This window comes from Calypte anna, chromosome 4 (assembly GCF_003957555.1).
Source record: "Calypte anna isolate BGI_N300 chromosome 4, bCalAnn1_v1.p, whole genome shotgun sequence".
Classification (NCBI taxonomy): domain Eukaryota; kingdom Metazoa; phylum Chordata; class Aves; order Apodiformes; family Trochilidae; genus Calypte; species Calypte anna.
Genome location: NC_044247.1, coordinates 4,418,050 through 4,431,856, shown reverse-complemented (window position 1 = coordinate 4,431,856; position 13,807 = coordinate 4,418,050). Strand labels below are relative to the sequence as shown.

General features: G+C 45.8%; 1 protein-coding gene across 2 annotated transcripts; it reads right to left on the bottom strand.

The window, feature by feature from the left end:
* Nucleotides 1-264: 264 nt before the first annotated feature.
* Nucleotides 265-13,572, bottom strand: LOC103535649 (UAP56-interacting factor). Of its 2 annotated transcripts, none has more exons than XM_030449226.1 (9): nt 13,452-13,572; nt 10,676-10,819; nt 7,218-7,357; nt 5,258-5,385; nt 3,679-3,751; nt 3,179-3,222; nt 3,014-3,091; nt 2,271-2,382; nt 265-1,525 (listed from the first exon to the last, which is right to left on the bottom strand). In XM_030449226.1, the coding sequence occupies exons 1-9, from the start codon at nt 13,531-13,533 to the stop codon at nt 1,430-1,432; spliced, it is 897 nt and encodes a 298-aa protein (XP_030305086.1). In that variant the 5' UTR covers nt 13,534-13,572; the 3' UTR covers nt 265-1,429. The 2 variants fall into 2 exon arrangements, with proteins under 2 accessions (XP_030305086.1, XP_030305087.1); XM_030449227.1 differs by having other exon boundaries at nt 1,336-1,525; nt 3,014-3,088.
* Between the last annotated feature and the right edge of the window lie 235 nt (nt 13,573-13,807).

The following is a 13,807-nucleotide window of genomic DNA, read 5'->3' as shown; positions in this document are numbered from 1 at the left end:
GGGAGGTTTTAAATAGCAGTATATAAAAATTTTGCCGTTTTGGCTGTGCTTTGGAGCCAGCTTTTCAAGCAAGAAACTGCCAGCATGGCCAGGCCAATACTCAACTGCCTGCAGGCGGGCACCAACAAGGAGGTGGCACCACCCAGAGCACCGAGGTGGCAGCCCACGTGGCCACAGTGTGCCCTGCAGTGTCCTGCTTGAGGCTGAACTTGCAGGGAAAGGCTGCTGAAGGAAGGGAAATAACCAGAGGTGACTTTTGACAAGTTAGTTTTTTAATCAGTATATTGGACTTGTACATCACCGCTTAGTCAAATAACATTTCATACATTCCTGTGAAACCAACACTCAGTCCAATCTCTTATTAAAAACGCTCCTTGTAAAATGTTAAGCAGTCTATTAAATATTTACTTTAAGTATAGCTCTTAGCCCAGTAATAGATTGTGTCCAGCATGCTCAGTGCAGGGTTGCAGCAGTGGGTGGAGAATGGGTCAATGACCCATGGTTGGTGCAGGGCTTTGTTGACAAACATCTAGACCCAGATTATTAACATCTCAGCCAGTATTTATCAGGCTGCTGTAGAGCCTGGCCTCCCTCCTGCAGCTGCTAGTTTGATTATGCTGGTGCTTTGAACATGTGGGGAGCTGCATCTCTGAAATCTCTAATGCAGAGCTACATCACACTGGAAAACCTGATGTGGGCTGGGGGAGTCTGTCTGTGCTGTGTGGAGGACAGTCACTTTGGCAGCATGGCATGGCACATCTTGCTCTGTCCCTGCAACTGGGCCAGCAGCAGTACTCAGAACATCACAGCAAACCAAAGGGAAACAAGCTGTTTGGGCCCACCTGTTGGGGTAGAGATGTTTTCAGGTTGGAGGGGCAAGCTGCAAAAGTCCAGGTAGGAATGCCTGTACACACAACAAATTGGGCAATTAGGTGGATGCTGGGGAATGCAGGCAGCTGGAGCAACTCCACTGGTGCCACTGCTGGGGAACATCTGTCAGCCATGTGCATGCTTTGCTCCCCACTGTCTCCCACACAGGCAGGCAGTGTCCTCCCCTGTCCCACTTATGGGACAATGCAGGTAATGCTCCATGGGTATGGCTTGGAGCTGGTGCCCCAACCCTCTTGCAGGAGTGAGCCCCAGCAGCACAAGGTGCCCTGGCAGGACAGGACTGGTGCCAGCCCTGCAGTTCCCTGGCACAGCACTCTGAGCAAATTCCTCTCCACCCATTGCTTCCCACCACCCTGCCCTGACCCCAACTCTCATCCTGCCTCTTCCCTGCCCCCAACCACTCATTCATTCAACACGTAAGGAAGGAGACAGCACATTGCCAAATTAGCTATCTCAGAGGAAATCTACTGAGTTTTATTGAGCTACCCATTGCAGGGCATGGACTGTTTAGGGCAGGCCCTGTGTTGAGCATGTGGAGCTAAGGCATGGTGACCATCCGGCCGGCACTCCTGGCTGCTGTAAAGCGCCTCTTATTCCTCAAACCAGAGAACCTCTCATCCAGCGTCAGGCTGGTCTGCGGGGGAAAGGGAGAGTGAGTCAGTCCCATGTCTCATGGCAAAGCACAGCCAAGCTCGTAGCAGGGTATTGGTAAGAGCCCATCAGTCGTGACGGCGTTTCACAGCCAGTTAGTCAATTAAACCACTAAGCACACAGAGACAAGGAGTCTGACGGTCTGTGTGTGGTTGAAAACCTCCAAGCAGCGCTCAACCTCAAGACTCCAGGCGTTCTTGCCAAGAACAGGAGCAAGCAGATGGCATTTGAGCACAAGGCATCAAGAAAAATTAAACCATCCAGACAGGAAACAACAGCACTCAAGGTGGAGGAGCATTTCTGACCTGCCTCTTGGACCATACTTCAGAGTAAAACATAGCACCAAAAAGGCCAACAAAGCAAAGAGCGAGGAAAACCCAGATGTGCTGTGTGTCTCTGAGGAATGGGGAGCAACAACAGTGAAATGGTGTCCCCTGGCCACGACCACTCACAAGGAGCATCTCCCCACTCTAAGCAAGCACATGGACAGGCCAAGATGGGTCAACAGAATGGTGAAAATTGGGCTGAGTCTGTAGTTGCTGAGCAGTCTTCTTGGGTGCCTTCAGTTCTATTAGCAACCTAGCCAACATGGCTACGGGACTTTCCTCCTGAGTTATGATAGATAAACACAGCTGGCAGCCCAAAAAACCTGAGCGTGACGTTAACAGATTAGTGGCAGTGCTGCTGCAGGGTGCAAGGCACAGTCTGTCCTGTTGACAGTCCTCTACCTGGTTGGCCATTGCACGGAAGTTGAATCTCAGTAGCACCCCCTTGGGCTGGGGCTTGGCCACCTGCAGCGGGGGCCGCTGGCTTCGCAGGAATGGGCGCTTGGATCCAGGCCTGGGGAAAGCACAGATCTGCAGTCACTCAGGATGCTAGGGCATCTTGCTTCCTATCGTCTGCAAACCAGCAAGGACCAAAACCACACATCCCACGTCTCACGGCAGCCTGAGTGAGACTAAAGTGTGCCAGGAGAGCGGGCACACAGGCAGAATTCCAGCACTGGGACTGCATCGTGTCCAGGATATCATGGGGTGCTCTCTGCACTCAGGGCATGCTCACACCCACTCTTCTTTCTGCCACTAACTGGGTGCCGGGTCCTGCAGCTGCACTGGCTCAGGCCAGAGCTGAAGCTGCCTCCTTGCAGTCTCTGTGCTGTGTAATGTCCCTGCAGGGCAAGCAGCATTTCCCTCAGGACACCCCACGCAGTCGAGCAAAAACCAGCCTGCCACCTCCCCGGTGCTTCCTGGTGCTTCCATTCCTCCTTGCTCTGGATAACAAGTGAACAGCACTGTAATTACCATCTACTTTCAGATATGCGGGGAAAGGAACAAGACCTCATTTGCAAACCATTTTGGGTCTGAATAAATTGCACACTTGTTATAGAAGAAGCAAAGTTGCAATGATGCTAAAGGGATTTGCAATGGCTTTTGTAGGGCTCCCAGCCTAACAAATCACCTCATTTACTTACATGCCACTCCTGCCCGCCTGGGGATTAGCCACAGAAACAGTCAGAACTGCTCCAGGGCTGGGTTTCACTCGCCACCTGCTGAGACAGGAAGATGTATCCAGCTTCGTTTGATTCAAGCTTGAAAGAGCACATGGTGTTTGCAGCTTGCCTTTGTTCACCAATTACCTTCTCATCCTTGGTAGTTTCCCTTGTCCATTTGCATCCCTCTGCTGTGAAATAATTTTTTTTTTAATTACTGTGAGAATTAGCTTTCAGAAACAATTATTCCTTTTCCAAGCATTTCATTTCGCTTATCTGAATAGCTCTTTCCTCACATGCTGTCAAGAAATTTGATAATTTTGTGTTCCCTGCTGGCACAGTAATCTGCACGGGATGAATTTATTTTGCACTACTTATTTGATTTGCACTACTTTATTTTGTCTACTGTACAAGCAGCAAGGTTTACTTTTATCACCTCCCCAGGTTTTATTTTCTAGCTGCCAGATAATTAAGTTATGTTAAAAGTTGCCTGCCCTGCAAATACTTTCCTAGGAATTTAGTAACTGTTACAGTCATCCATCTCTCCCATTTATTTCTGGAAGCAGATAACAACTGGGCAAAGGCTGGAAAAACCGAAGGCTTGTCACCATCAGCACATCACAGAAAAAAAGTATTTTGATACTGACCCGTCTCTGAAACATGACTTTGGAGAACTGCTGCTTGTGCTGGAAGGCTGGACGTCTGTTCAGCAGGAAAGGCCTGATGGTAAAGGAGAGAGAAAAGGACATAGCTGACTACAATATCAAGTGAAAACGTAGTGTGTTACTAAGATCAGTCCCACAGGTTTTTCTGCCAGCAAAGGATTTCAGAGGAACTAATTTTTCTGCTCAAATGAAACAACAGGTTGTGTTTGTTCTAATGCTGCTCTTTGAAAAAAAAAAACATGGAAGAAAATCATAGAAAAAAATCTGGTCAGACAGGACCTCTGGAGGTAATTTAGTCCTTGCTCTACTCAGAGCAGAGAGAGAAATGGGATTGCAACTGAGCTTCCTTTGGAGATCAGAGAACACAAGCACCACAGCGAGACTGGCACCGAGACTGCCCAGCATCAAAGATCCTGCAGCCTCTCATTGGGACAGACTCCCTGCCTATTCCTTAAGGCTGGAATCTGTGTTTCCTGCTTTGATGAAAATAAATGCTATTTCACTCTTCAAATTTTTCCCCAAAGAGGAAAATTTTAATAATAACACAAAAGTCCTATGTTTTGGGTTAGTGCAGCAGGGTTTTTGTATCGGGGGGGGGGGGTTTACAGAGGTGTCTCCTGTGAGAGGCTGCTGGAAGCTCCCCTGCTTCAATTCCAGCCCCACCTCTGGCCAAGATTACAAAAGCCGTCGGTGCCTTCCCTTCAAGAAGGGGGAAAATGAAACCAGAAAAACAAACTAACAAACAAAGAAAAATAAACAAACAAAACACAACCCCCCCCCCCCCAAAAAAAAGAACAGCCAAAAAAACCCCCAAAGAAACAACCTGCAGAGAAGAGGAGAGGGGGAGGTGAGAGCAATGCTGGAGCAGAGATACCAAGGTTGGTGAGGAAGGAGGAGCCCAAACAGAGATTTTCCCTGAAGCCCATGCTGAAGCTGCAGGGTGTTCCCCTGCAGTGGAGCAGTGAGTGAGTCCTTTGAGGAGGAAGGAGCTTCAGAATCAACTGTGGTGAACTGACCCTAAACTCCCCACTCCTCACCCCCTTGTGCTTCTGAGGGGGAGGCAGGAGTGAAGTAATTTGGTCCTGGGAAGAAGGGAGGGAACATGGGGTAGGTATTTTAAGATCTGGTCATGTTTTCTCTTTCTCCTGTTTTGTTTTTTGTTTTTTCTCCCCAAGCAGAGTCTATTTTGCCTGTGCCATTTTGGAAGTGAAAAACTCCCTGTCCTTGTCTTGATTAAGGAGCCTTTAAGTGGATTTTGTCCTTGCTTTCTCACAGTGGAGTGGGGGCTGTGAGTGAGCCTGGTTGTTACCAGCTAAGTCACAACATAATTTTCTGTGCTCTCTAAAATAAAATGACAGCTCTAAAACCTTAGTTTTTAACTATCAAGACAAAGTTGTTTTATTTCCAGATGCTTTCCTAACATACCCAGTGGTATTTTTCTCACATTTCACAAGTACAGTGCTGTATCCACTCCCAGCTGGCACAGACTAAGAGCAGAGCCCCAGGAGCTGCACAGGCAATCACTGAAAGCAAGAAAGCCCAGAGTTACCAAAAATTTTACCTTCTCCCTGGAGTGTGGGTACTGCCAGCAGCTGCTCTGAATCTCTTGGGGCCCAGGGGTGGCCGTTGCTGTCCTTCTGGTTGTGCACTGCTGCTGCTTTTGGTGAAAGCATCCTTGTTCTTGTTACCCTGAAAGAGCAGCAAGAGCTCAGCAGTTGCCACCTGCACTAAGAGGGAGTGAGTGCTCATGACAGCACACAACAGTTCTACTTTCCATCAGCTGCCACTGCCTAAAAAGCTGATGCATTTATCTGGCATTTTCTTTGATTCTGTCTAGGGGGAACCCAAGCTTGCTCCCAAGTGCAGATTGTGATTGCTTTTGCTGCAGAGGCTCCCTTGCTGCTCTTAGGTGTGTTCAGCACCACTTGCAATTGCTTCAAAGGGGATTCAGCCCAGTGTTGTGTGTTCTGCATTCCTCATATTCTTATTCCCAGCTGTTTAGCCTTTGCAGCTTCTGCAGTCTTATGACACAACAACCCAAGTGGGTTTTTTTCTCCTCTCCTTTGATATTTTCTTGATGGGAATCTGAGTCCTCACTAAATCTATTAAAACCTGGTCTCTTCCATGGTCTTTAATATCTATGGCAGGAATATTTCTGCCAAGCAGTGTAGCTCTAGTCTCAACATCTGGATTCAGTATACACTATTGTCAACAATGTGTGCCTCACTTTCTGGGCATGATATTACAAGTACCATGAAGAATGTTTCATTCTAATGGTGCATATATGGAAAAAAAAAATTCCATGAAGAGCAAATCTCACACAAGTCAAGCATTACAGCTTTGTTCAGGTTTCTTTTTGGTCATACTATTACTGTCCACTGAGATGTATCTCCACATTCTTCACACTTGTCTTATTTCTGCATATGCTACCATAGAATTATGCTCCATAGCAATTGCTGATGATTTTCTGTCAATACTCAGCCACACCCAGTGGCTGAGTCATCACAATCTTTTATTTTCAGTATATTTCAGTAATAACCACAGTCCACGCACATTCGTGGAGCCCGCAATTTAGGTCTCTCTTATTTGTATCCCCAGCACATAGTCATTAAATGTCCCATCATCTTTGCCACTTCAGTGGTTTTTTAAAAGCTTACTGAGCATATGTGACCTCCTAATAGAATGGATTTCCACCAGTGCAGAAAACATACGACCCCCTCTCACAGAGGACTATCTACCCACTTGATTTCCATCTTCTACACCAAGACAGTTTAGTATTAGAGACACTCGGAAGAAATCTGTAAGAATTACTTTAATGGTGAATACATACCTTCCTTTCCATCTCTCAAGCTTTAAAGTAAATCAAAAAACAAATGAAAATATTTCAATCTTTTTTTAGGAGTTTTTGAACAGAAACAAGACCTAAACATTGTAACTTGAAAAAAGGAAAGCCATGAATTAAAAAAAACCCAAACATTTTACACTTAAGCACATGGGCAATGTGACTCAAAGCTGTCACAGTACTATGAACCAGTGTCTCTGGAGGGTATACCCACTTGCTAGTGAAAAGGATGCCTCTGAACAAAAGCCACCTGAAGTCAACAAGTCTGTCCTTTGACTTCACTGGACCTTGGAAAGTGCTCTCTGCATGGAGGACAAATGGTGAATCTTATCATACCTACTCTAAATGATAATAGCAAAATAAGATGACATGAGATTTATTTTTATGGATATATATGTTTGAATCCTTTAAGAACACATTTTTTCAAACTTTTTTTGTAAAGCCCATGGGAACTGATTCAGTAAAACTATGCCAAGTTTATAAAACCAACTGGAAAATTGCTATTTTACATGCGTATGTCTGCACTCCCCTATGCATGCAAATGCTTTCCACAGGCATATAAAAGGTGGTACCTGTGAATTTTTTATGTAGATTGTTCCTTGGGGGGATCCACAATCATTAAAACCAAGAGATTTCTACATGACATTTGGAAATAGCTGTACCTTCCTTACTGCCCTACCTCTTGAGCTGATGCCTGTCGATTTAAAGGGCTCACTCCATCTAATGAAGCAGATGCTCTTCTGGGACCAGGAACAGGATTCCTGAATTGTCTCCGATTGTACTGTTGCTGTCCAAACCCTCTTCTGAAAAAATTAGGTCCTACAAAAATAAACGTATTTTAGCATCTTTCAAAACTCAATTTATTGTTACAGTTTTGCAAATGGATTGCAAGGTTAACTTAATATTATATAGAAGTGTCTGTAAAATTAGTGATGCAAGAATCCCATTAAGTTATTCCAGAAAAGTAAATTAATTTTGCAGAGTATTAAATAATTTATGTTTCCAATATCTCAGTACCATTCTTATTATATGTAGGACTGACAAACACATTTATTTGATTTGAAAGAATATAGAGATAAAAGCCATCCACAATTCTGATCCCTAATAAAGGCAGGAAGACTTGCCTCAGGAAACCTATCAATATGTTGTCAGAGCTCACACTGCTATGGATTGTGTGAAATGGGAAAAGCCTTTGACACAGATACATAAGTGACTCTGGCATCCAAAAGCCAACCACACAGCATTCCTGAATAGCTCTGAATGCCCACATTATAGCACTTGACAAGTGAAGACTGGACCATAATTTATATATACCTATATATATGTATATATATTTTTTAGCTTGACATATCCATATTTACTCCACATACTGAAGGGAGCACCTTCTGCTGTTTTACATAACTGCACAGTACTTCTGTACCAACAGCTCGTGTTGCATTTAATGTTTTCCTCTAAGCCTGTTAATGATTTTGAAGAGTGCTGAGGCATGAAGTGAGAGGAAGACACTTCATCAGATGGAGGCACAGTGAATTAAAACCTAATGACTCCACAATAAATTTCTGTAGTAGTCATAATGAAGTTGACATTTTCTGAGTCACTATACCAGTGGAATGTGCATGCATATTCAGAGGGGTGAATAAATCAGGCATAAAGCAGAGTGTGGCAGAGGACAGCAAGAGTGAAGTTAAAGTCCTGCACCACACAGCAGAACCTCACTGGTACAGACCACAGAGTAGGTGAGACACATGTATTGATCCTGTAACATCAATTCCTACCTCACAGCAATTTGTAATTAGAAATGTTCTGAGGCAGCAGTGACATTGCCACTGTGATTGATTAATTAATTAAGGCTCCAGCTCCAGGCTGTTACCTCACTCAGCATCAGCATGGACTGGTTACACTGGAATACCAGTGAAGATGATTGGGCTGTTCTGGCTCTAAAACAAAAGGGCACCTGGGCATGCTTGTGGGAAGCACTTCCCCAACAGCACGTTGAGGTGCTTTGCTACCTACAGTTGGAGGTGCTGATTGGGAACACTCAAAAATATGCAATGCTCTTCACAAGGTCAGTGGGATCAGTACTTTTTTCCTTCGCAAATGATGCCCTCTCATTGCAGAAACTGTGGGTGAGTAAATGTTTCCCTCCTGACAAACACCTGAATTTTGGCAGTCTATGTCTTTCTGACCAGATGTGGTCTCATTGTGTTTAATGGCCCTTTTCTCCCTCCTGGTTCTGTCTCCACAATTTGTCTTTTCCCCTTCCATGTTCCCTTCAACAACCACCCTGGGCTTGCCTTTCTCTCTTACTTATTTGCCAGACTCCTCTCCTGAGGACCAGCAGGTCTAGCAACAGAGCTCTCCTGAATCCTGGAGACTGCAAATCCTCTGCAGCAAGGCAGACTGAGCTCAGCTGCCTTTTCTGGGTATTTCATCTCTGCAGTGGAAGGGACTGAGGCAAAAGGCAGCCTTGACTAGAAATTCATGCCCCTGGCAGTCAGTTCATGTTAGAGAGCTCTACTCAGTGGTGCACTCAAGCGTGTCTCATCCACTGTAAATAACTAATGATGGAGCCATCAGCCTGTGAGGGGTACCCAGTGTATGCCAGCTGGGGACGAAGGCTGTCACGTGTCTCCTGAAGTGTGACACATGGGAGGCTCTGTTTCAGTAAAAGGTCTGACAGATATTTATTAATGAAAGAACATTTGAATAAAACCTCACAGCATCAGTTGGGGGAGACCTCCACCACGTGTGGGTGCACACTCAGAGCCTGGTGCTGAGCACACCTGGGTTGGCCAGGAGGCACCTCTGCCCAGCAAGTTCAATTTGGGGAGAAGCCCTGACGCCTGACAGACTTTTTTTCCAAGGAGATTTGAAATTCAAATTTCTGACAATTAAAAATCATCTTTCCCTCACTAGGGAGATGGCTGAAGCCTTATTCCAGGAGGGGTAATGGCACTTTACTTGCACAAATTCTCTTGCTGGTTTAATCAGCATAATATTATTCTCTGTTCTCTGTCATTACAGTAGTGGGTTGTTCTGATTGTCATTTTGATAATGGCTATCAAGTCTCAGCCCAGAAGAGACTGCATTTCAGCAGGGACCAAAATGATCTGAGCCCCTGAAGAATTATGGGCTAAATTCACTGTCATGCTGAGCTTCCCAGAATTGCTGCTGACATCAGCTTCACACAGCATGGTGAGGCTCTGCACTTGGCAGGGCTGAATTCAAGCTCAGTTAAAACCTATGAATTTCTCAGATTAGCAGTAATAATCCTATGCATGAACAGTAAAGTTCTTCTTTCTAAAGAATAGGTAAAAAAAAAATGTTTGATTTATTTGACAGTACTTGTTCAAGTGTAGAAGAATCTCTATGTTTTAGAAAAAAAAAATAAATTTGTAGAGGCCACTTATTATTGTTTTGAGCTGGAATGATTGTCAGTAAGGCAATACATGTTGGAGACCAAGAACATGAGAGTGGGAGGCAGATCAGAGATAACCCCAACTGCTCCCAGCACTCCCACTGTCCTGATGTGCCATGGGCACTCCAAGGGGAGACTGCAAAGACAGTGCTGCAAAATGTCACTAAAATCTTCAATAAATGATTTAGCAGTAATTTAAACAAACAAACAAAAAAAAATCAGTATTTTTATAGAGGTGGCATTTCATGGAGCAGGTTGCTTTGGTTTTGTAGATAAAAGTTAGCAGGACCAAACTTAGACTAGTGTGGGGTCACATGGTATTATAAAAAAACTCATGTGAAAATAGCATGGTTGGCAAAAGGGGCAAATTAACTCAAATAACTGAGCTATTAAAGACAGTTATCAAAGAGGTAATTTAAGTGTGTTCTGGGAAAAAGAGGATTAGGGAGAGGCATAATTAAAATATGCAAAGCCAAGAGGGAATAGAGAATAGATATTAAGTCACTTTGAATTAGTAATTCATGAGGGTGAAATGGAGAGAAATGGATGAATTTATGCTCTGAAAGGGCCCTGATACTCCATTGTTGCAGAGAGAAAAGCTATTCAGAGCCCAAGTACATCTTATAGGCATGCAAGAATTAGATAGGAGGAGGATTTAAGAACACAAGAATGTGTTTTCCAGCCTGGTAGTTCTCTGCCATCCCAAACAGCTCACCTACCTTGCAAATTTCTCTGCTTCCAGGCACGGAAACGGGGTCGTCCATACCCATACACCCAATTCCTGTTCTTGACCTGCTGCCTTCGCCTGTCTCCCGTGGTGCTGTCATCTGTTTGCTCTTTCCTCTGGCGTTTTATTATGTCATCTAGGTTGAAATGGCAAAGGGGAAACCCATAAAACTTGCACTTTCCATCAACAGTGACTCCCACTTGCACTGCTTGCAACTGTCCACAGTAAAAATTGAGCCTGCAGTTCTGTGAGCTAAACTGGCTGGACAATAAAAGATTAAGCTTAGCTCAGAAAGTATAGGATCAATTTACTCAGCTCCTGCAGGATGGAGATTAGAGTGCAGCAAACTAATTAAAAATGTACTACCATCTAGCACGTATCCACCATATGTGTGGAACAGAGATTTCAGACCCATGTCCCACTGGGGGATCCCATCCTTCAGATTTCCCATAAAAATTAGGGAATATGTTTTAGCAGGGGGACCAGAGCTCAGTGCTGGGCAGAGAACATTATCCATGGCTGCACATACACTGTGACAGCTGCTCCAAGGGTTCCCCCTGTCACGTGTGGGACATGGGAACTGCCCCATGCAGAGGACATGCCCCTGATGTATAAATAACACAAACACTGTCCAAGTGTCATGCAAACACAAATGGGATGAATGTCCCCTTAGTCCCTATATCTATTAAAGGGAGAACTGATGCTTGGTGCAGGGAAGGCTGTGGCATGAAGGCTGCAGGAAACCAGCCATACATCCCAAGCTGTACTGAAGTGCTGTGTTTTATGACAAAGAAAGCACAAGGGACACAAAGGGAGGTGACAATCTACCAGTGTCCATACTATACCTGACAGGTTTTTGAAAGCTCATGCTAATCCCTTAGTTCTTAATGAGTTGGTCTGAAATCAAGGGGATCTTCTTAATTCAAACTGTTCTGATGAAGAAGAGTGGCAAAGGGACACCTCCTTATTAATTCATATCTTCCAACAGCTTCTAGTAACCTCAAACCTTCCAGAAAATATTTAGCAAGGAATAAAACCAAAGCTTCAAGCAGAATGTTCTAACTTTAGCAAAACAATGAGGGAAGAAATGTCCAAATCAGGCCTTTTCTCAGGCAGTGGCTACTCCAGTTCCTTAATGAACCACTGGAGTGGAAGCAAAGTTCCATTAGCTTCCAGTGGGTTATTATCACAGCCAGCACATCATACCTCCAGCCCCTGCTGCTTGTCATTTTCCATCAGGAAACTCCTGCCTCCAAATTAATACAAAGCCCAGAGAAAACATCAAGAGCAGATGTAAGAATAGGCGGTATGACTGTTTTTGTGAATTCTCTATGAAGTCTGCCAGGAAGAAAGCACAATGAGAGAGGCTGGGCAATGTTCTTGGTATGAATGCACTGACATTCTCAGCTAAGTGTGCCTTTGGGATGTGCACTATCTGGGGCATATCAACAGAATCCCTGCTTGCTCTGCTGGGAGGTGAATGCAGGCATTCAAGGGTGGGCTACCTACAGTGTGAAGATGAGCTTGCTGGGAATGAAGAGGAGATGAATGCTCAGGTGCCTGGTGTGTCACCTGTCAATGTCTTTTTTTGTTTGGGTAAGTTGTTACCCTGTCTTTTACACCTATAAATATGATAGGGTTAACAAAGGAATGCAATGGAGTATGACATAAGCCTGGAAGGGATCGTGGGAGATAATTTAAAGTAATGCTGTAGCTAATGAGTTAGGTACATCAGGGTGGGTACTCTATCAATTTCCTGGGACTGCTAACTCAAGTAAGACCCAATGTATCTGCAAGTACAGAAACAAGAATCTAATGATAAAAGTACCCGTTCTTCAAAAGAACTGTTGCTTTCCAGTTATCTGTTCTGCCTTGAGTAACCTGTATTCTGGATTGAATAAGAAGGTGGACCCCAGGGGAGGTGACTGAGGGAAGCACTAAGGGACAGCAAAAGCAAGGGCAATATCACACGTCAGCAAATAGAAAAAGGGTGTGCAACACCACTGCAAAAAGCTAAATGAAATATTAGGGTTCCACTATTGCTGTAAAGCCTCATAGCACCATGAAAACAAGGGTGCACTAATCAAGGGATCAGTCTGAGTTTGCAGTGGAAAATGTTCTGCTATTCCCAACAAGTGCTGGGAAGAAATGACATAAGGTTTTGGTTAGGAAGTTGATCTAATAAGAAAAGGTATGGTAGGCTCTTCTTCCACAGCAGAGATGTCAACATGATAATCTGCCAAGATCTATTGTCCAGATATCAAAGTCCAGGCCTTCAGAGTTAATGAAAGGGCAGTTGTTTATGCACAGTTCACATATCCAGTGCCAGAGGAATGGTGAGCATCACGAGCAATCTGCTATAAATAGCCTACACCCGAGGATATGTCTCATATCTTTATTTCAATAGAGAGCTCATTTACATAAACCTCTCCCCAGCTTGATAAGCCTCCCCTCTGCAGTTATGGGGTGCTGCCCGCAGAGCACAGTGATTCCCCACCCCCGGCTATTTCTCCGCCTTTCCATGCCCGTTCCCCTTCCACCCAGCCGGCAGCGGACGTACCGGGGGGCACCACACGGCGGGGCCACACCGTGGGCACACTCCAGTTATCCCGCAACCGCACATACGAGCACAAATCAAACCCCCGGGGCCCCGACGGGCGCACGGAGCCTCGCGCTTGGCCGAGCCCCCCCACGGACGCTTGGTCCGGCCCGGCCCCGCCGCCCCCCGCCTCCCGCCCGGACAGGGACCCCGGTCTTTTAGGACCTACCCAAAGACATGTCAATCTCCTCGGCTCCCGCCTGCGGCTCCTCCGTTCCGCCCGGGCCGATCTGCGGCCCCGCCGCCTCCATAGGCTCCGAGCCCGCCCGGCCTCCGGCACCGCCCGCACCACCCGCACCGCCCAGTGCGCCTGCCCGGAATGTGCCGGCACTGCAGGCGGCACCCCGCCCCGGCACCCTTCCTGCTCAGCCCTACCCGGCATCCACCCACCAGCATCCTGCACTGTCTGTTCTGACACCCCCTCGCTCCTCCCCTCCTCAATGTATCCCCAAGCGTCCTCTGCCAGAACCCCCAGGCCCAACTCTGCAGCCAGCTCTGCCCTCTGCGCTGCGGGCACCCTCCCTT

Coding starts and splice junctions, on each gene's coding strand:
- LOC103535649 (XM_030449226.1), bottom strand. CDS start 13,533: ATGGAGGCGGCGGGGCCGCAGATCGGCCCGGGCGGAACGGAGGAGCCG. Junction 10,820..13,451: donor GGAGATTGACATGTCTTTGG/GTAGGTCCTAAA, acceptor ATTTCAACCTAG/ATGACATAATAAAACGCCAG. Junction 1,526..2,270: donor TCCGTGCAATGGCCAACCAG/GTAGAGGACTGT, acceptor TTTCCCCCGCAG/ACCAGCCTGACGCTGGATGA.